The sequence below is a fragment of the Euprymna scolopes genome, chromosome 11 (genome assembly GCF_053919585.1).
Source record: "Euprymna scolopes isolate OS-2025 chromosome 11, ASM5391958v1, whole genome shotgun sequence".
NCBI lineage: Eukaryota > Metazoa > Mollusca > Cephalopoda > Sepiida > Sepiolidae > Euprymna > Euprymna scolopes.
The window spans coordinates 101737595-101760922 of NC_136492.1; the positions used below are offsets into that span (position 1 = coordinate 101737595).

Here is a 23328-nt window from a genome sequence, read left to right on the forward strand (position 1 = left end):
TGATTTTTTGTTAAAAATACATGAAGCACATCTTTATTGGATCATTTTTCATAATTTTAGGAGTTTATATTAATTTTGGCAGGACACACAAGTACGCAATGTGTTTACTGGAAGTGCATTGGTTTAAAAAAAAATCACCAATCTACACACAATCTTGTTTTTATTTGAAAATTTGTCTGCAATAAATTGATATAAATTCAGTTAGAGGCACAATATTATAGTTTGGGATCAGTTTATTTAAAAAGAAAATACATACTAAGTTTTGGATTGGAGTTTAAATTTATATATATAATTTTTGGTCTTCATAAACATAATTTTCTTTTTCATTAAAAAAAGAGCATAAAAAAATGTGATGCATTTAAAGATGCAAGTTATTTGATTTGTATTCCTTTTATCTCAATTTGTGACATATTTATTGCAACTCTTAGATCATTATTCTACATTCTAACTTTTTTTTTTTATTGAAATACACATTTTATGGTGTCAATAATTTACTTGCCTCCCCAGGAGGACAGAATTTGACACAAGGTCAATTTTTAATGGGAGGAAAATCCAGCTCCCCAAAAAGAGGGCACTTTGAATTAAGACAAAAATAAAAATTACTTCACTCACCAACGACAGAAAAAAATACGTTTAGTGTCAAAACAGATACTACACTTTGCTCCTACCGTGCCAACAGTTTTAATGAATAAGTTGTGAAGAATTGTAATCCTTCAAATCTAACCATATAAATGTTTCTTAGTTTTACTTTGATTATTTGGTTTTATTTATATAGGTTTATATTAGTTATATGATTACAGGGTGGCCCACTTAAAAGTAGCCCATAAAATGTAGTAGAGAGGAACATTCTTTTATTGTACTGTAGTGTTATAAAAGATGCTAAAGTGCTCCCGTTGACATCTATGCATTTTTATGCATGTTTAACAATGTTTGCAGATACTGCCTGTAGATCTTCTCTGGTGATTCTCCTGAAAGCATTGGTAATGTTCTACTTTAGTTGGTCTAGATTGTGAGGATTATTTGCATAAAGTTTTTGTTTTTAAGTCCTCCAAAGATAAAAATCACATGGTGATAAGCCCGGGAAACGGAGTGGCCATAACCCTTTGCTTATTGTTTTCTGTTCTGTAAACATGTCATGAACTCGTGTCAGTGATCTGTGAGACATGTGCCATGTAGCGCCATCTTGTTGGAAAAAGAATTGCATTTTGTCTTGTGGTGTCAGTTGGCTGTTTAAAGAAAGATTAGAGAGATTGGGCTATTTTTAAGTGTGCCACCCTATATATTTTTAATCTTTTAATCCAACCCATTTCTTATAATAGTAAAAGGGTTTACTAATGGGATGGGAGACCAAGGTTCAATCCTCGGTTAAATTATACCAAAGACTTAAACACTCAGCATTATAAGGTGAGGATCAAGGCTAAGTGGAATAATCCAAGGGAAGAAGTGATACCATCCCCTACACCTCAGTGTAGTAGTTAGTGAAAAAGGGAGCTTTTGGGTCGCCTTTGACTATGATCAACCTCTTTACTATTTTACTTTTAATCTTTTAGATAAAGCATTAATGAATCATTTTGTTGAATATTTTGGACAATCATAGAATATCAATCTGAAACCTGCAATAAAACAGATTGTTAAAATACTAATCGAAAACAGTATTTAGCAATGTTACATACAAAAATTCCCGAAGATATATAACATTCTACTTTAATCACGTTTAATTTAGGTGCTTGTCCAGAATTCCTCCTATATTAATATTAAAAATACAAAAAATCTGTATGATGTATGTACCCATGACAATGTATTCTTTAAAAATCATGCAAATTGATTAAGTAGTTTTATTCTTATAAATAAAATAATTTTTAAGAGATAAATGGAAATTCGTAGGCACTACAACAAAAATCTTGCAGGTTTCAATTATCTCCCTTATTTTTTATGGGACAAGATGGTGGTGCAATACAGTCAGCCCTCGGTTAACCATAAAATTTGATTTTCTTATTTAAAAATAAAACTATTTGATCAATTTTAAATAGATTTTGGGATATGATATTTTCTTTCAGTCACAGATACATATACCATACAGATTTTTATTCATTTTTGTTTGTAATATAAGGAAAATTCTGGACATGCACTTTAATCTTTTAGTTTTTTCCAAGTTTATCAGCTAAAATAGTTGAAATTGTAAAAATTGACTTTTTTTTTGTCCTGCAATTATTTTTAGCAATTTCCTCATAAATTTTCTTTACTTCAAATTTTAAAAAAATACGAAAAAAAAAAAAGTTATTAGATAATTCTCACATGTTGTTATCTAAAATTTTATGGCAAAATAATTTTTCTTGAAATGTATATTTAAATTTATTTTCGATAAAGAGTAAACAATTGGGATGGTTGCTTGGGTATTAACTTGACTAAAATATGACAAACTTGCTTTTCTAACAACTTCACTTTGCTTGTTGCATATGAATTTTCTTCACTTTTACTAACAATAATTTTGCTTCATTTGTGGAGGGTGATGATTGGTTTATTTCATTGTATTGTTATTGCTGCGGCTGCTGGTTTCTTTTTTTCTTGGCTTAATATATTTTGCTTTTTATCAAATTACTTGAGTGATCTTCTAGTCTCTTTCAACTTCACAAGAATTTTCAAAAATACATTTTTATTTTGTATTGACAATAGGTAATTTCAAGTTAAATAAAATTGGTTTTAATTATTTGTATTTATTTGCAAGTATGAATAATAATTGAAAAAAAAATATAGCATTATTTATATTTTCATTTTTTTTTTTTTTTTTTAATATATTTCTTAATCTGTTGTCAATACAAAGAATAATTTTTTTATGCCTTTCAAGAATTATTTTTGTTGCTATAATTTTGTTTTTTGTTCTTATATATTTGGTTTTATAATTTAAAATATAGATTGATTCAATAAATTAGTCCAGTAAAAAAATGAAAGATATACAAGTGTGATAAAAAAATTTTTTTGTTTAAAATGTCAAATTTAAAAAAATATCTTTAAAATATATAAAGTTAATTTTGATATTAACAATATTACTAAATTTCTTTAATATAAAATCAATAAATCCTTTGTAGGTTTTAAATTTTAATGTAAAAATGATGTTAATTTTCATTAAACTTGTGAAATTTAATTTTTTTCTAAAATTTAATTAAAAAAAAATTAGACTCATCTTTCCATAATTAGTCTTAAAAACCTTCAGTTCTAAATAAAAAAAATAATTTAAAAAGAATAAGATAAATATGGAAGTTAATTATTACAGAATAAAACATTCTCAATAAATGTCAGGTCATCATGAAATGAATTAATAAATTATATCACTTGTATTATTCAGACTATTATTCCGACAAAGTTTTGGCTTATGTAACCTCTGACCCTTTTCAAGTATATCTTGCTGAACTCTGGAATTTTATAGTTGAACTGAGAATCTATATAAAATTTCAAACTAAATCCTTTATGTAATCCATGCGAGTAGTTTTTTCAGTCTGTCAGTCATAGCCAGGTAGAAATTTTAAGTAATTTTTATTTTATCTTTAGTTAGTATTGCCTACAGTGTGGATTGAACCTTCATCCTTCATAAGACTGTCACTTAGAACTGATTGTTACTGTTAGGTACACTTGCAAAAATATATTTATTTCCCTTGGACAGATGAAAGGAAAGTGAGTGCCCTTGGAAAAGGGCACATTCGTAATGACAGTGGTTTCTACACTACCTTTAATCTGTAAGTTGTTTAATAAATCTTTGTTTGGTGATCACTTTTGAGTGGTTATTAAACTGTATCAATGAGCATAGCGGTTACTTAACACTTTTATCCATTGTACCACATGTCGATGAGAATAATAGTCTGAATAATTCAAACAATACAAACTATCAACTTCATCTAAACAAATTCCTAAACCTAATTCTGTATCAGTTAATGTTTTAAATGTGTTACCATTGCATATGCAGAACATTGTGTAAATAATGGCCTTTTCTATTTTTTTAGCCGTTTTTTTGTGTTGTAAACATTTTTTTATTAAACATTTCCTTTTAATGTAATGCAGCATATTAATTTCTCAATCAGCACTTGTGCAAAATAATTGGATTTTGTACAAATGCATTTTCACTTAAAATATTATCATCTACTTGTGTGTCATTTCAAAATTAAAATAAATTCCAAAAATTACGAAAAATGATCCAGTAGAAAAATAATTACAAGTAAAAATAGAATTTATCAAATTAACAAGTGTTATTGTATCTTTTAATATGGAAGTATTGTGCAACCAAACTGACTTATCTCCCTTATCTCCTCTATCTTTCCTTGAAATTCGCCATTGAAAATATAGAAAATGTTTGATTGCTAGTTTCCTATGATTTTTTTGTGAAAAATAGATCTCACATCTACTGTCATTTTTCATAATGACATGACACATAAGGATATGATATTGTTTTTACCTGAAATGCATTTGTTTGAAATTTCATTATACTGCATAATACATCTTTGTTTAATAAATAAGAAAAAAAAAATGAAAAGACTTTACTTATCTTGTGTCATAGAAATGGAGGCATTAGAGAATAAAAATCAAAACAAACGTTATGTTGCACCTTGTATTCTAAATACTTAGCAAAGCATTAACTGTTAAATTTAGATTATAAATATACTTATCTATTAGTTATCTCCCAAAAAGAAAAGATATCTTATTTGAAAGTTAATTGTAGATAACAGTACATATGAAAAATGGGTTCTTGTTCAGATTTCCCCCATATTAAAAAAAACAAAATTAAAGAAAAATTTGTATGCTGTACATACCTATGACGAAATGAAAATAAATTAAAAAAATGACGTAAATTGATCAAGTGGTTTTATTTTCATAAAGAAAATCATTTTTAAGCGATTAATAGGAATTCATAAGCATTAGAATATACATCTTTAAATTAAAATTTTTCTTTTTAGATTTCTTTCAAAATGTCGGACAAGGCTGTTATTCTTTTGTTACTCATGAAATTTAATTTTCTTATTTAAAAATAAAATTACTTGATCGATTTTTGGTGTATGATAGTTTCATTTTGTCACAAATATGTACATCATACAGATTTTTTTTCATTTTTATTTTTTATTATGGAGCGAATTCTAGACAAGAACCCCAAAATGTTTTCTTTGTGTAATTTAAAGATTATGTAGGTAAATCTGTTGCATGCTCTATTTTTTTTTTGTTTATTTTTTGTTCACAAAAATTGTTGCACAATGAGACAAGATCTGTTTATGAAGTAAGATTATTTCTATAAATGTATTGGTGCTGATGGTGATCAGTATGCTTTATTTGTTATCTAGAAATGTTGCCATGTTGCTGCTGTTCACTGTAGACTGCTTCTCTTTGGGTTTCAACTGCAAATGTTGGCTTATGTAAAACAAAAACTATAATTATATATTTCTTTACATCAAGTAATTATCCTGACATTGCTGTTTTTTTTTGTGCTTATCCGTAATCAAATATATATATCTTAGATCCCTTTTTTCTCTTGTGTAGGCGTTTAGTTATTCACCTGCATTCTTTTTATCATAGAGTTAATAAAGGATTTTAAATGATATTACAGATTATAAGTTTCTGCTTAATTGGAAATTTATGTTGGGCAGTTAAGCATTTGTCTGCTCAATTCTTAGCTCAGTTTTCGATCCATAAATGTGTGTTTATGAATATAATTAGTTATGGTTTATTCCAGGCAAACAAAGATATTGGGGATGTGGCCACCGATAAAATAAAAGAACTTTTAACCAAAGTAGAAAGTTTCCAGAGCCATAATACCAGCATCACTACACAATTAGAAGAAAAGGAAAGTTGTTTAAGTAAATTGGATGATGAATGCAAACAGCTGAAAAGTTCTTTAAATGAGAAAATGGTGGCGCTAGAGCAGTTGCAGACCACCAATCAAAAACTTTCAGATCAACTGTCAGATTGCCAAAATGAAATTGCTTCATTACAGGATATTAAAGAAGACAATTCCACAGAGAATAATTGTCAGAATGTAGATGCACTTCGCGAGGAACATTTGAAGCAGATAAAACACTTTGAGCAACAACTCAAAGAAGTAGAAGAGCAACTTGCTTCATCCAAAAATATTTTAGCTGAAAAATGTGAAGAAGTTTTATCTGTAAGAAGTCAACTTGATCTCGCTAAGGAGTTGTGTGAAGATCTAAAAATAGAGAAGAATGAAAGCAATGTTAAGTACCAGACGGTTGTGAAAGAGAATGATGTTCTTGAAGAGCAATTGCAACAAAGCAAGCAGAAACGCTCTTCCTATAAGAAACAGTTGGAAATGATGAAATCCGACCTGAATTTCTTGGTGGAAGAAGTCAAAGAATCCAAAGAAGCGTTGGTAAAGGCTGAAAGCGAAGCTGAGGCTGAAAAGCTCAAATCGGATAAGAAGGAAACAGAATATTCAACATTGTTAACCAAATATTTGCATTCTGTTGATGCACTACAAACACTTCAAGAGAAACTACGAGCAATGGAGTCTTCGCCTCCAAATGACTATTCAAGGCTGCCACGATCAGAACAAACTCCTGACGAGCAGAAAATCAGTTCTCTTCAAGAAGATAACAGTCGGATCCAGTCAATGCTGGAACAGATGCTTGAACAGAGAGAAACTTTGCAGTATGAACTGTATGAATTGAAGCAAGAAAATGAGACCCAATGCAGTTTGCTATTGAATAAGACGGAACAATTGAAAGAGTGGGAGAATCTGATGCACATGATGAAAGAAGATAAGGAGAGAGCGTTGCAGCATCTGGAAGAGACAGAACAACGAGAACAGCATTGGCGCAATGAGTTGGAATTCCTTATGAATTCGTTACATGAAGCATTGAATGAACGGGATAGCTTGCGTGAAGAAATGTTTAAGCTTACAGAGAAAGATTGCTCCTCACGTGACGAAATAAATCTCATGAAAAAGAAGGTTGAAGAGATAATTAACGAGAAAGGAAGATTAGAAAATGAACTCCTGCGGCTTGAAGATGAAATACAAACAGCCGAGAAAGAAAAAGCAAACATCCTACGCGAGAAAGACTCTCTTTCAGTTGTTATGCACTTGTCCGAGGAACAAGGTCAAGAGATAAGTGAAGAGTGTAAACAACTGAAGGATTCTTATGAAACTTTGTTTTTGGAGAAAGCCCAGCTGACGGAACATTTCGCGGGCGTTGAAAGAGAACTTCAAGAAATGAGAGAGCTGAAAGAAAAATGGGACAAGTCAGAGAATGATAGGGCAATTGTCGAAAAGTCTTTAGAGGAATATCGAATGAGAGTTGAAAAAGTGGAAGGTGAGAAAAGTTCTCTTTTAAAAGAATCCAAAGTGAAAGATGAGAATCTTCAACAAATCGAGAAGAATTTCCAAGATAAAATTACTTACATAGAAGAATTAGAGACAAAGATCTTAGATCTTTCCAGTTCACTTTCGTCAATGAAGACAAAATATGACGAGCTGAAAGTTGAGAATGAGCAATCTGAACAAGTTTTAGAAGAAGCCTGGGTCGAAAAGAACGAATGTAAATCAAAACTAAAAGAAGAGTTGCTTGAAAAACAAGATTTAATCGACAAATTGGAGAATCAGTTGCAAGAGGTTCACAAAGAAGCCACTCGGCGAATACAGGAAGCTAATGACCAAGTAAACGAGCTGTCTAGCCATTGTGACCAACAAAGCTCTAATCTAAGTGATCTACGAAAGGCTTTAGAACAATCTGAAGAATATCATTCTGAACTTTCTAGTAATCTTACCGATAAAGAGAATCTCATTTCTGTCTTGGAGGATAAGCTGACTGTCACGATTCAGCAAAAATCTGTGCTCACTGATGAAAAAGCTCAATTGCTCTCAAGCATTAAAGAAATGACTGATACTGTTGAGAAAGAAAAAATGGAGTTGAAAGAAGATATTGATGCTGATTTGGCTAACATTAGCATGATTAAGCAAGAAAACCTTGAACTGAAGTCTCGTCTTGAAGAATGTGAGAATAATCTTTCTCTCCTTCAAAATCAGAACAGTTCCAGTACGAATCAGTTCAATTCTTTGGTTCAAGAAAAAGACAATTTGCTTCAGATTTTAGAACAGAAAACATCAATGTTAGAACATGCAGAACGATTAGTGAAAGAACAGTCTACCTCCCTGTTGAAATTCGAATCTGATTTGGAAGAAAAAACCCAGAGTTATTCGCAACACGTGTCGAGAAGTGAAAAAGAAGAGAAAGAGTTGAAGTCCATAGTGAACTCTTTAGAAAGTCAGTTGAACATGAAGGATAAAGCTTTAGTTGAGAGTCACAGCTCGTTGGAAGTTTTAACAAATGATTACAAGTCTTCCGAAGTTGAGATTGTGGAATTGAGATCATTATTAGAGAAGATGAACACTGCAAAATTAGAAGATGAAAAAAATCTTGAAAAATTGCTTGAGCAATTGAGAGCTTTAGAGAGCGAAAGGACGTCAGTGAAAAATGATGTCGATGAACACCAAACTAGAATAACGTGGTATGAGAAAACTTTAGAATCAAAGGAAGCGTTGTTGTCGGATATGCAGGAGAGTAATGCATTTTTGAAGGACAGTTTCAAAGAAAAGGAGGACGAAATAAAAGAGGAAAAGAAATGCTTCAATGAAAAACTTGCTGAATATGATTTGACTTTAAAAAATCTTCAGGAAGAATTGCATGAACAAACTTCTTCACATGAAAAACTAATGCAAGAGAATGAAGAAAACATTCAAAGTTTGCAGACAAAAATCTTAAAGTTGAATGAAGAAATTAAGTGTTGTCACTCTCATGAGAAAGAACTTGTTATCACTTCTCAAAATCGGATTGAAGAATTAGAACTTTGTGTTTCTAAACTGAAGAGTGAGCTAGCCGATCTCAGTTCAAATATTGACGCCAGAAAAGCTAAAGAAGAAGAAGAAGAACAGAAGAAACATGCTGTAAGTATTAAGGAAGCTTTCACTCAAAGACATAGGTGAACATAAGAGACATTTTTATCCTTTTAAAATGTGGTTGGTTTCAAACAAATTTGATATCAATATTCTCATCGTAAAATGCGGATTAATGATTATTTGTGAGGAAAAAACTATTCATAACGTTTTAATTAAAGTAGATTCATTTAGTTTTTCTCTTCATTTAAACCCCAAAACTTACTAATGTTAAAATGCTAATATAAGCATTATTTAAAAAATTGGCGATATTGCATAACTACCAGTTCAAGCAACTTCTGGTTTTGAAACTTGTCAGAAGTAAATGATATTACATAATCTGAACATCAAGATGAAAATGTAGGTCAACACATAAGAATATCTGGAAACTGATTATTTTAATTAAAATGTGTTTATTTACAGAAAATTAAAAAAAAATGAATATGTTTATTTAAAAAGAAAGTTTTTAAAAAAATAAATATATTCCTTTACAAATAAAATTATTCCTAATATATTTATTTATAGAAAATATTTACAGATAATTAAAATAAAATAATTTTTAAATATATTAAATTAAAATAAATTAATATATAGTTAACATAGTTTTAAAAAAATATGAATTTTTCACATAAATAAATAAAATAAATGTTATGAAAAGAAAATGTGCATTTGTCCAAATATAATTAAACTATATGATAAATATGAATTCAATTAATTTTTACTGAATATAGGATATAGCGGAGTCTTCAGATTCAGTAACCCAAATTACTTCTGACAAGTTTCAAAACCAGAGGTTGCTTGGATCAGTAAATACGTAAGATTGCCAAAAGATTAAAGTTTGAATCCATAGAAATTGAGGAAACTGTTGATTGAACCAATTGTGTATGGGTAAAATGTTGGAGATTTTAAATGCTCTCCTAAAATGAATTCACCTTGTAAATTGAAATTCAAATCAACATTTTATGTTTTGATTATTTATTTAAAAATTTTTTTTAAAAATTCTATTGAGTCATTACTTACAAGGTCAAAAGTCACTTGAGAATAAGGGTTAATGAAATTGTCAGTTGGATGATGACCAAAACTATGAGAGAATTGAAAATGAATGATCAGAATTTGATTACTTAAGAAGATGATTTATGAGTATTCGTTAACATTGAACGTGAAGATAATCATGTTGTAGTCAGTTGGGAAGCATTGCATTTCAGAGATGGGAAGTTCTTGGAAAAACTGCTTAATGAGGTTCCATTTCACAAAGGAAAGAAAGTAAAGTTCTTTGTAGTGGTTGTAGTTAGACGAGTGTTTTTGCTTTGAATATTTTTTTGGAATGGAAATATTGATGCTAAGATATGAAAATAAACTAGTCTTCCACTCTGGCTGGCTGTGTGAAAAAGTAACATTGTGCAATGGAATGTCATTCTTACATTCAGATGATTAGCATATTTATGGTGAATAGTGTTGACAGTGATGAGTCATGTTTGTGTAAATGACATATAACTAATGGGTAAAATTGCAGTATAGCTAACAGCTGAAAAATCAGAAAAAAAAAAAAAAAAAAAAATTACAACTTCTTTCACCAAATGCGTTAAAATTTAATTTTCTGACTCACTTTTAAAGTGTGGAAACTGATTATAAGTTTTATTAACTCTGAATTTGTTATCTGTTAAGTTGACTTATCGGAAAACATACACACACACACACACAAACACAAATAACAGTGAAGTGAAAAAAGAAATAAACAACAGCTATTATTCAAATAGTAAGTCAGATACAGATTTAACTCTATAAGTTTTATTTTGTTATTTATGACTAGCCTGGGTGTTTGGAGGTGTGTGTAAGAATGTTGGTTGAGAAAAAAAAAAGTGGTAGTAGGCAGACAAGCAGGCTCAAATCCGTACTGCGAAAGAGGAAAAGAATGTGAAAAAAACAAAAAAACTTGACGTTTTTGCTGTTGCGTCCATCGCAAAACTGGAAGTGGCGAATGTCAAAATTAAGGCTAGTCAATTGAGAAGAATGGATGACTTGTGAAAATATCTTAAAAAAAAAAGTGACTCCTCCTTGTAGAAAAGTACCCAGTTGAGGGTGAAGAAATTAATGTTTTTGGCTAATTTTTTTATATTTGTTGTCCGAAAGTTTGAGGTTTAATACGATACTGGTTTTGTCACATTCCGACGCATCTGTCAAAAGTTTTTAGCAAGCATACACGTACACACACAGATTTTTGCCCTTTATAGTATAGACTAGCGGGGGTGCCTGGCATTGCCCGAGTGTTTGTTTGGGGAGAAAAAAAGTGTTAGTAGACACCTGTGACGCGAAGGCGGTAAAGAAGAAAGTGGAAGAAAAGCTGAGATCTTACCATTACGCTACGTCACGAGAGGAAGTGAAAAGATTTCAAATTTAACGATTAAGAAGTTGACTTGCAGAAATGAGTTCAAATAGACGTAGAAATGAAGGTTGGCTGCAGACCAGTTTCTGCTTCCCAAAAAGGGGGAGTGCTCCAAATGAATAGCAATTGTTTGATATGAAGAGTTTCCTCGACATTGATCAAAGCTGATTGCCTTCAAAATGTCTCGGCCACAAGAGCCAGGCGAGTTGATTTGCTTCAATTAGTTTGGTTTATTTATATGAAAAAGACCAACAAACACGCAAAAGGACGGAATAGAGGGAATTTTATAAAAGTCGATCAAAATAAATGTAGAGACGACGTCTGTTTGCAAATCGTAGATATTATAATCTAGGGAGTATATGAAAAGTTCTACCCCCCCCCCCCCAAATAAAGCCTTTCTTGGACATACAAAAATATGCGCGTACATTTTGCCTTTTATATATATAGATTAATTGTATTTTTAAAAATTAATTTTACTCCCTTTGTCACAAGTAGAATATATCTGCAAAATTGCCTAGTGTTTCTTTTGTAAAGGTCTTCAGACAAACAATCTCGTGGTGTACCATCCCCACACGTGCATAGTAGAGTTTGGTGTTATAGCAATTTAGTATCAGTTTCTGTTTTTTTGTCTCCTTCATACTGTTTTTTTTTTTTTTTAAATTATTTATCATGTTTTCTTTCTAATGAAGCGATTCATTCTCTTGTTTGATCCTTAGTTATTTTAGACTCATTGAATTATGCCATTGATTTCAATAGAGAGATAATCAATTTTGTTGTTCAACCATTTTCTCATTTAAGGAATCAATTCTCAAAATACAAACTTTTATGATTCATTTATTTCAATTTCAAGTTAACTTCTAAAAACAGTGATCAGGACAGATTTTGTGAAGAACGAAATTTTGAAATTGTTTTGTCCTCATTTTTTAAATTGTTGGTGTGGGAGCAGTAACTCATACCTAAACAGCAGAAAATAATAAAATCAATTAGTGAGAGGTTCACACTTTGAAGTAAATTAACCATGAGCTTATTTTGATTCAAAATTTTCTTTGAGAAATTATTATTTTTTAGTATTGTACGATTTATATTAAAAGTATATGAAAATGTGGAAAGATAAATAAAAATAATTTTCTTTTTTTTTTTTAATTATTGTTAATGCAATTATATTGTAAATAAGTGTAAAATATTCTGTCTAAAGTTTTTATTTTCTTGCTTTCATTTTATTTGCTTTACCTCTTTTTCAAGAAGTGTGGGTTTTGATGAAAATATTTCTATGGAATGAACTGAATTCGAACTTGTCACGATTAAGGTGTCGGTCTGTGTCATTAATCACTTAGCCATTATTACTCCTTTAAAGTTTATTTATTTAAATATCAAAACTTAAAAAAAAAAGAAGCTAAGTTTACATTCATTTATGCTGTCTTACTGCTTATTTGTATTTTATTTGAAAGGATTGTACTATAATTCAAAAATCTATTAAAATTAGTGTTATTATAAAAGTATATTAAAAGACTTTTATTAAAGAAATATATTTTTTATCCTTTATTAAGCCATGGTCATAAAACCATTAGCAATAGACAGAGGCTTCCTAGCTAATAAGAGAATGCATAACATTTAAGAACATCACCATAGTTAGATAAGACTGAGCTTTGAAAATATGACAGTAATACATGTTCATTCACACAATTCTGAGGGCAGCACGTTCAGGACTGCAGAACACCATGCAAAGGAAATCACGGTTACATCTCTAAGTAAACACGAGTGTGATTATGCAAAGGGTCTAATTTGAATGTATATATTGTCGCAGGTTTGGTCTGCTCAGCTGCAGCACAAAGCGGTACTTAAGCATTGTGGTGGAGCAAGAACCATAAAATAATCTGTAGGCAACAGAAGCAACTGTTACATTCCGGCGAATAGACAGCAGGTCTAATCCAAGCAGATCATATACTTTAGAGGGAACAGGGTCGTGGCAGGAAATATGTAGTATATATCCAATGGAACAACACTGTAAATGCTCAATAGAATCAGAGAACACCTTGCCACTTTGGCAAACACTAGGGACCCGTATTCCAAGTGGGGACCTATTATTGCTTTGTAAAGCCTAGTCATAAATGCCATTCATATGCCATATGTTTGATATTTGGCCATGTTAAGTTTTAGAGAGCCTAGAATTACAGCAGACATCTTGTTTTTATTGGAATATGAAAATAAAAAACGTTTTGTTTGCAAAATGGCTTGTCCTGTCCTGTAAAATATATCCTCTCTATATTTTTTCAACTTCTGTGTATTGTCTTTTTAAATGTCTGCTATTTTGAGTGTTCAAATTAGCACATGATGGCTAATATTTATTGACTTGGATTGCGATTAAAATATGAAACTTTTAAACAAGTTGTCAACTGTAAATAAATACCATTTATTAACAATCTAATAAAATACAAAAGAAAAATTTGCATGAACTATTAAGGATATTTACTTTTGTAATATTTGATTGTTTGATTTCACAGCATATCAACCCTTTTCAGGTTATTTAAAGCCAAATCTGGCAATTTTGGAGAAAAATTTTGTATGCGTCAAATACTTTATATTTTCAAATATACTTTCATGGAATTCGGTTTAGTTGTTTTGTTTTACAGCATATCAACCCTTTTTGGGTTACTTAATGCCAAATTCAGTAATTTTGGAAAAAAGTTTTTACACTTCAAGATATCTTCAAATATTTATTCATGGAGTTTAGTTTGATTGTTTTGTCGAGGAACATTGTTGTTCTTAGCTTTGCAGAACATGATTGAGTTTTGCAAATGGAAAAGAAAACAATAACATCAATGTTTGGTGCATTTTAGATCAGGGATTTAGTATCTTCAGACAATCTGATAGCATCAGATGTTGTTGTAATGACCTTATGTCCCTGATAGTAGCCCCCTACATCAAAGTGGCAATGTGCCTTGTTTGGGGTGGAAATGTAATTTAAAAAAAAAAAAAAAATTGGCATGTGCGATTCAAATCCATGAATCATTCGCAATGTTGTTGTCTAATGCATTTTCCATATTTTCGGATCCATTCTGTTTCCATAATTTTCAAATTTGTTTTTAGTTTTTGGTTTATTCTACATTTTTGATGAAACCAAGTTCTTTAGTTACTTTGTCTGCTGCCTACTCTTGTGTTGGATTCAATTCTTTCAGTTTGTGTAAGCTAATTAAATGAAGCTCATGTTTCTATACCAACTGCAAAGCTTTTTTGCATTATTTTTCCTTTTCCGTATGCCAAGTTTCTTTTTTACTACTGTGCAAACTGTTCCAGCAATGAGCTATTCTATGAGCCTAAGTTTTTCTCTGTATTTTGCTATCTGGAAATCGCACCATACCCTCTGGTAAATTTGAAATAAATCAATCCACGTTTCTGAAAATTTTGAGATGAAAATTGATTCTTTGAACTACTATCTTGAATGTTATTTGCAACACATTTCGGCCAATGAAACCTATGATGTTCTTCAGGTGCCTTTTTTTGAACTCTAGAATCTACATGGAATTTAGAATGGAACCTTTTTTTTAATCCATGAGATTAGCATGCTCTCGTTTGGTCAGCCATGATCAGGTAGAAGTTTTAAGTAATTTGCAATTGTATTCTTTGTTTTGTCTGCACTGAGAACTTCCTGAGGAGTGTTACTTTCAACTGAATTTTATCTAGTACTTTATCCATTATGCTAGGTGTCTGCAAGAAGAAGAAAAATATCAGACGTTACATCGGCCGAAACTTTGTGCGAATAACAATCACAATGAAAACGGTAGTCCAAATAATCCAAATCCATCCATGATTGTTTTTTTGGGGTGGGTGGGGTGACATTTTTGGTTTGATTTTCCCATATTCTTCAAATTTCACCGATAATTTCTCAACATATCTTCTGAACAGAACAACTGTTACTATTCTGTTTTACTATGTTTTTCAAGCGTGCAACAGGATTTCATTTATCTGGTCATTTGTTATTTTTGTCCAAAGATCATTTTGCTTAGCAGAATAGATATTGTTTAGTTTTGTTTGGGTTGATCCTGTTAATTGTATTGTTTTCGGAGTTGTTTACGATTGTCATGACTGTTTTTATTGATTCACCAGTACAGTAGCAGGTGCTAGTGTGATTGCAAGACACAAGAATTAGGAATGTTTATAAATTTTTGAGATAAAGATTTCTAATAAGTATTATTTGGATTGTTTGAACTATTGTTTTCATCTTGGATGTTATTCTTACAACGTTTTGGCAAATGTAATCTCCAATCTTCTTAAAATATATCTTGACAATGGCTCTTATTGGTGAATGGTGGAAAAACTGATTTTCTTTTCTTTTTTTCCAACAAACCAACATCGTAGAACTCGAAATGTATGATGTTTCTAAAAATGAAAAGAGCATTGAGTCATCTCTCTTCACCATTCATCTATAATCGCCATTGTCAAAATACATGTGAAGAAGGCTCTAGGTTACATTGGCCAAAATGCTGTGAGAATAACACCTAGAATGAGTACAGTAGTGCGAATAATCCAAATAATAAACAGATGGAATAAGTTCAGAGGATATCTGTCTACTAACCAGCATAGCATTACCATTGTCAACTAAGGGAAGAGTTTATCAGGCATGTGTATGCAGCGTGTGTATACTGTGTGGTGTATCAAAGTGAAATCTGGATTATGAAGGTTGAGGACATAAGTTGGATGGGGATAAATGGTAGGACAGTGGTCCTATGCATGTGTAATGGAAGTCTTAAAGACAGGCTTAGCTCTGAAAAGCTCAGACGAAGATTAAATTTGGACAACACAGGAATATGTATTCAAGAAGTTTAATGGAATATTCAAATATCTATGTATCTCATATAGACTTCAAGTGTTAGCCCCAGATCGTGGGCCCCTTGACTTCTGAGAACTTCGGCTGAAGTAAAATAAAACAAAAACAGGAGACTTTGGTGATATGGCCATATTGAGAGAATGAATGGAGTAGATGTTGAACAATTCAGGTAACAGGGGTAGGCGAAGGAAAACAGAAGAAATGATAAGGATGAACTTGAGGGAAAGAGAAATAAATAAAGACCGGGCAGAGATAGATTAGTTTGGAAGCCATTAAACACATGCCAACATGTAAAACAGATGTTAAATGATGAATGCCCATGACATAGAAATATGGATTAATCAACTTTTGTTATAATTCATTTGAAAATATAGATGTTTAAATGTTACTGAATGTTTTTCTTTAAAACACAGTGTTTATGTTTTTGTAAATATAAAAAACGAGATAATTATGGTTTTATAAATATCTCACCATTCCATTCATCAATACATTATTTAAATAAACTGTAGTAATTTTTATAATGCCTATTTATCCAATTTTGTATAAGTTTTCCTGTGTTTAGTCATGTGGTTATTAGGTGTTGCCTTCCATCTCACTGGGAATTTGTTGTATTAAGAAATGCAAAATACAACTGGCGGCAAAGAATTGGGAATAGACCCTATGCAACTCTTTTATAAGATATAGACGTTAATTACAAATAATGTCTGGTGATTTTTGATATTGGAATAGGATCCTCTATCTTTTCTATTGTTAAAAAAATTATTTGAAACTTATTGAAATGCATTAATTCTTACAAAATTATGTAATATAAAGTGTAATAATTTTTATTCATATTTTTAACAAATTAGCAGTTTGTATAAAAATATTTTAAATTTATAATTGCAAAAATTATTTTGCAGGAAACATAAAATAAATGCGACAAATATCAAAGGTGAATATATTGAATCAAATTATAAAAAAAGATTTCTTCAGATTTTGTACAAAGTAAAATAGGAATTTTCCCAAAGAATTGATGATTATAGTTTGTGTGATTTATTATATTAACTAGCCTGGGTGCCAGCATTGCCCAGGTGTTTGGAGGTTTGTGTTGAACAAAAAAAAAAAATGGTAGTAGGCAGGCAGGCTAGAACCCGTACCATGAAGGAGAAAAAGAATGTGGAAAAAAAAAAAAAAATATGTGACGTCTTTGCTGTTGCACCCGTTGCCAAACCAGAAGTGACAAATGTTTTAATTAAGGCTAGTCAGTTGAAAAGAGGGGATGACTTTCGAAAATATTGGCGAAAAAAGTGACGCCTCCCTGTAGAAAAGTGCCCAGTTGAGGATGAAGGAATTAATGTTTTTGGCCAATTTTTTAATATTTGTCGTCTGAAGGGTCAAGCTTCAAAACGATACCAATCTTGTGAAAATCGATTGCCTCTGTCAAAAGTTTTAGGCTTACATACAAACATACATACATACATACATACATTTAAACAGACAGGTGAGATTTATATTATAGATTTTATGAAATGCTTGTATATTGTAAATGCAACTAAACAAGTTTAAATTTGTATTACTCCAGGAATACTTATATTTCTCTTTGTTTGTCTGTCAATTCAACTTATTTGTGGAAACTGGCTGTTAGAATTTGTACAATTCTAGCAATATCAGTTTATGGTCTAGATTGTTTTTTTTTTTTTGTCTGTTATCTGTCTGCTCCATTTTTTTCTTGGACACTACTGGGCCAGTTTGGGCAAAATTTTGTATGGGCCTTTGTTAGGATAACATGTAAAGAATTAAATATTATGTTTGATGCACAGTTAGGGATTAATAGGGGTTAGTCACCACAATACCACATTTACTCTAGAAGTTTGGTGTAAAGCACTTGTATCAACAAATTTTTGCCTGTTTTTAATGGATTAAAGTTTACAATTAATGTACCCCCTCCAACAAAAAAACGAAAAACAAAACTTGTTTCCTCAATTTGTTTAAAAATAAGATCCAAAGTAATTAAAATAAATTCTTAAATTATTTTACATATAATTTGTTTGATAAGTCAAACTTTTTATGTATTGTTTCCTCAATCTCTGTTAAAAAAATCCAAAGTATTTCAAATAAATTCTTAAATTATTTGACATGAAATTTGTTTAATAAGAATTTGTTTCATAGACAAAGTTGTATGCTCTTGTCACTTATGTACACTTATGTCTTGAATTAAAGCATTGTTAAAGTATTTATAAAATTTTTAAAAACATCATCTCATTTTTTGTTCATCATTAAAATATCATTTTTATTTTAATAAATTAAGCAAAACATATCATGCTCAACTAAATTGCATTGATTGCTTTTGTTTTGTTTTATTAATTTTTATTCAAAATGAAGTCGTTTTATATTGTATTTTTGAATATATTTTATTATTACTACTTTTTGATTTTTAGAAAATGAAGTGTGATCTCAGTAGAAAACAAGAAGTACTTATTTCTTTTATTAAATTAAAATTTTGGTGCTTGTGCAGAACAGTAGTGTTTAAAACCAACGCATATCAGGTGAAAGCATTTTTATATATTTAAATGTCATATCAAAATTAGTATAAACTCCAAAAATTATGAAAAATCATCAATAGTTACAAATAAAAATAAAATTCATTGAGTTTATTGATTTATAGAGGTTTATCATATGTTTTAATGCTGAAGAGTTTGCAAGATTCAGTGGATGTAACTGCAATTGATCATTTTAACAAAATAATTACAATCTGCCATTTTAAATATAAAATGTTAGAACATAATTGTGTCTGCTTTTTTTATTTTGTTTTAGTTAAAAATCTATCTAGCACATTTTCTCTTGGATCATTTTAAAAAAATTTATACTAATTCCGATATGACATGTAAGTACGTAATGTTTTCACCCAAAATGTATTGGTTTAAAACATCACTATACTACACAAATATCAAAATTTCTTTGATATCAGATTTTTAAGTATTTAAATTAATATTATACACTTATTTATATAACATTATAATATTAACTGTAATATGTGTGTGTGTGTTTATGTTTGTGTGCGTATTATACTAAACATGAGTTGATCCATGTTTGTTTCCTTTTAAGGCTTTTTTCCTATAAACTTTAATAACACAAAATGTATGCTAAAATACACTTTAGTTCTGATATTGAATTATGTTTGAAAAATTGTTTTAATTAACTATAATTTATGATTAACTGAACAAGGCACCCTGGTTATGTATTTCTCTTGTTCCCTTTCACTCTATATTGATTCAACCACTCTTTAATATTTTTTAATGCCACTATAAGCATTAAGAGAAAGAGTGACTTTCTTTTTTCAGTTCAACCATTTAGTTTACATACATATATATAAATTAGATAGAAAAGTAGTCTCTTTACTTCTCTATAAGAACCATAAAGAATAATAATACATCTATATAATAACAAGAGTTAGAACAATAATAATAATAATGTGTTTCTACCTTGAATATGTTTCTACCTCAACTACTTAAGCTCGTTGTATATTTAAACATTTCAACAAAATTAAATATCGGAATACTTAAAAATTATTTTCATTGTTATTTTTGTATGGATTAACATTACTATAGTATGATTGTAAAATTTACTTGAAACTTGTTTTGTATTCTCTTGTATTTGAACTCATACAGTGAGTGTTTATTTTGTTGGTTAATTAATGATGACCAAATAGCACAAGCATGGCAGTTATAAATACTTAGCAGTATTTCTGTATTGATGTGGGTTTTTTTACATAACCAATCATCATCTTTGTTTGCTTATAATAAATAGTTACTACCAAATTTAACTAATTTTAATACTAATAACAACTTAAACTATTACTAATCTTGTAGTGATTTCCACAAATATTTTGAATTTTGTCGAACTAAATTCAAAGTAGTTTTATTTTAAAATACTTTGCTGGTAGAGTAAAAATTTTCATTTTAAATTTATTTGATTCCATGTTTTTATGAGTTTTATTCAGTATGTAGTTCATTGTTTTACTAATTTATTATAGCTTTTCCATTTGATTCTACTGTAGCTCTTACTAGATTTATATTCTGCTTTTATGTTTTAAATCAAACTTAGTTTGTATATCTAATGTATAAATTAAAGCCAATCACTTTTGGTATATGTAAAATCACTATTAAATTATTTCGACATAAATAACTGGCACACATTGGGTGATATTCTTAAATGTTTTGAATCAATTGAAAACATATTTAATCCTGATCAGTATTTTATTTTTGTTTAATGATATTCATAAGAAGTAGGAGTCTCCTTCCTGAAAAAATACTCCTCCCACTACTCATTAATAATAGGCGATTTTTTTTTAGTAATGTATTATTATTTGACCTCACAAGTAAATGAAAGTTATATTAAAGTACATTTTGTATTTTACAATTGTAAAAAAAAAAATGTAAATTATTTTATTTAATATTAATAAATAATATAATTTCTATTCAATAAAAATAAATAAATTTAGGATTTGAACAATCCTTCACTGCCAACAACTAATTAAGATAATGTTGTTTTGATTCCTATTTATAAAATTACTAGCGGGGGGTACCCGGCGTTGCCCGGGTGTTTAGGGGTGTGTATGTAGGAGGGGGGAGAACTTCTTAAAAAATCGGAAAAACCCAAACAAAAAAAACAGCCAACGAATGTAAAACTTTAAAAAAAAAATCGGAAAAACAAACCCCCTCTCCCAAAAAAAGGATGGCGTTGCCCGGGTGGTTGGAGGTGTGTATGTAAGGGGGGGGGGACAAAGAATAAGCGAATTAATAACCCTGTTTAAACTTTTAAAAAAAATCGGAGAAAACAAAACAAATAAAATAGCGAACGGACGTAAAACTTCTTTAAAACAATCGGATAAACTCAAAAAAAGGAAAAAAAACAAAAAAAAAAAAACAGCGAAAAGCGAAAAAAAAAAAATGGTATAAATAACCTCGTTTCAATATTAAATGTTTAAAAATCGAGAAAAAAAAGTATATCTAATAACTGGGATCGAACCTGAAATCTTTAGATAACGACACTGTCACTTAACCCATCGTGCTACAGACGTGTGAATGACAGTAGGTCGGTTTTTATAACATTTAAAAGGAATTCAATGTACAACGTCTTTTGCGCGTAATGACACATTTTCACTTTTATATATATAGACTAGTGGGGGGTACCTGGCGTTGCCCAGGTGTTTAGAGGTAATCAAAACATAAGAATAAGCGAAGTAAATATTTTAAAAAAAAAATGTTAAAACTTTAAAAAATCGAAGAAGAAAACAAAAAAAAAAACTAAAGTAAGGCAAACGAACGATGTTAAATGTAAAAATCGGAAAAACACAAGCAAAAAATAAAACGCAAATGTGATGGAAAAATAAAACTGAAAAATGAACGTTAAAACTTATTTAAAAAATCTGAAAAATAAAAACAAAAAAAAAACATAGAACGTAAAAAATGGCTTAAATAACCCTGTTTCAATATTAAAATTAAAAAGAAAAAAGACACCTCACATTACGATTCAAACCCAAAACTTTTAGATAAGGCCTCCGCACTCTAAGCAACTTTTTTTTTAAATATTTAAACTAAATCATGTTCCTACGTCATTTGCGCATGCGTAGAAGCGAACTTGTCATGAGAGGACGGTTTTTGATGACCCCTCCCTGTAGAAAACTGATGATTTTAGAGTGAAGAAATTAATGATTTTGGCCAATTTTTCGATATTTGTTGGGCAAAGGTTGGAACTTTAAAATGATACCAATCTCGTGAAAATCTGTGACCCGTGTCGAAAGTTTTCGCGAGACATACAAACATGCATGCATACATACAAACACACACTTTCGCTTTTATATATATAGACTAGCGGGGGGTACCCAGCGTTGCCCGGGTGTTTCAAGGTGTGTGTGCTCGGGCGGGGGGCAGGGGGTGTTAATGAAAACCTAAGAATAAGCGAAGTAAATATTTAAAAAAAACTAACGTAAGGCAAACGAACGATGTTAAATGTAAAAATGGGAAAAACAAAAAAAGAAAACACGATACAGAAAAACGAACATTAAAACTTCGTTAAAAGATCTGAAAAATACCCCCCCCCCAAAAAAAAAAACATATGAAAAATGGCTTAAATAACCCTGTTTCAATATTAAAATTTAAAAAATCGAAAAAATAAAAGACATCTCACACCATGATTCAAACCCAAAACCTTTAGATAATGAGGCCGCGCTCTAAACAACTGAGCGTTGCCCAAGTGTTTGTAGGTGTGTGTGGTTGTTAATGAAAACCTAAGAATAAGCGAAGTAAAAAAAGAAAACATAAAAAAGAAGCAGGGGGTGCTTGGGGGGGTAATTAAAACATCAAAATAAAAAACAAAAACTAACGTAAGGCAAACGAACGATGTTAAATGTAAAAATCGAAAAAGCAAAAAAGAAAACGGAAAAACAAACGTTAAAACCAAAAAAAAAACATGTGAAAAATGGCTTAAATAAGCCTGTTTCGATATTAAAATTAAAAAAAATCTGTGGGTATCCAGGTGTTTTTGGGTGTGTGTGGTTAGTCGGGGGTGTTAATGAAAACCTAAGAATAAGCGAAGTAAAAAAAAAAAAAACCCAGAAAAACGAACGTTACATGAAAAATGGCTTAAATAACCCTGCTTCAATATTTAAATTTAAAAAATCGAAAAAAAAAAATCTCACACCACGATTCGAACTCAAAACGTTTAGATAATGAACCAACGCACTAACCAACTGAGCTAACACGATGTACATGAAATTTAGTCAGTTCTTCAACTATTTAAACTAAATCAGGTCATGACGTCATTTGACGGATGCATAGAACCGGTCGTCGTCATGAGAGGACGGTTTTTGTTGACCCCCCAAACAATTTTTTTAAAAATATGCATATAATAATAAAATAAATTTTCAAAATTGAAATTAACATTCTGTTTACTTGATCTTTGTTTAAATTTAGAAATTGCAGAACCCCTAGACTGTACTAACGGAACCCTGGTTGAAAAGGGTTCAAAAGAGTCGCCAGCCTGATAGGTCCTGAACTGTCATCTAGGCTTCAGCCTCTGTCCCATCGACGAGATGTTGCATCCTTCTGCCTGTTCTACATATACTTTAATGATGAATGCTCTGACGAACTGCAAACACTTGTACGTCCTCGATGTAATTACCCCCGACAAACCCGACAAGCTCATAAGTCTCATCCC

General features: G+C 30.4%; 1 protein-coding gene across 2 annotated transcripts in view; it reads left to right on the top strand.

Annotated features, from left to right (window-relative positions):
- Window positions 1–23328, top strand: part of LOC145288008 (uncharacterized) — a 167041-nt gene that overhangs the window by 74415 nt on the left and 69298 nt on the right. For both annotated transcript variants that reach the window (XM_080136009.1, XM_080136010.1), the window contains one exon: window positions 5711–8935. In XM_080136009.1, coding sequence (XP_079992135.1) covers window positions 5711–8935 — 3225 coding nt within the window. The remainder of the gene's footprint in view (window positions 1–5710; window positions 8936–23328) is intronic.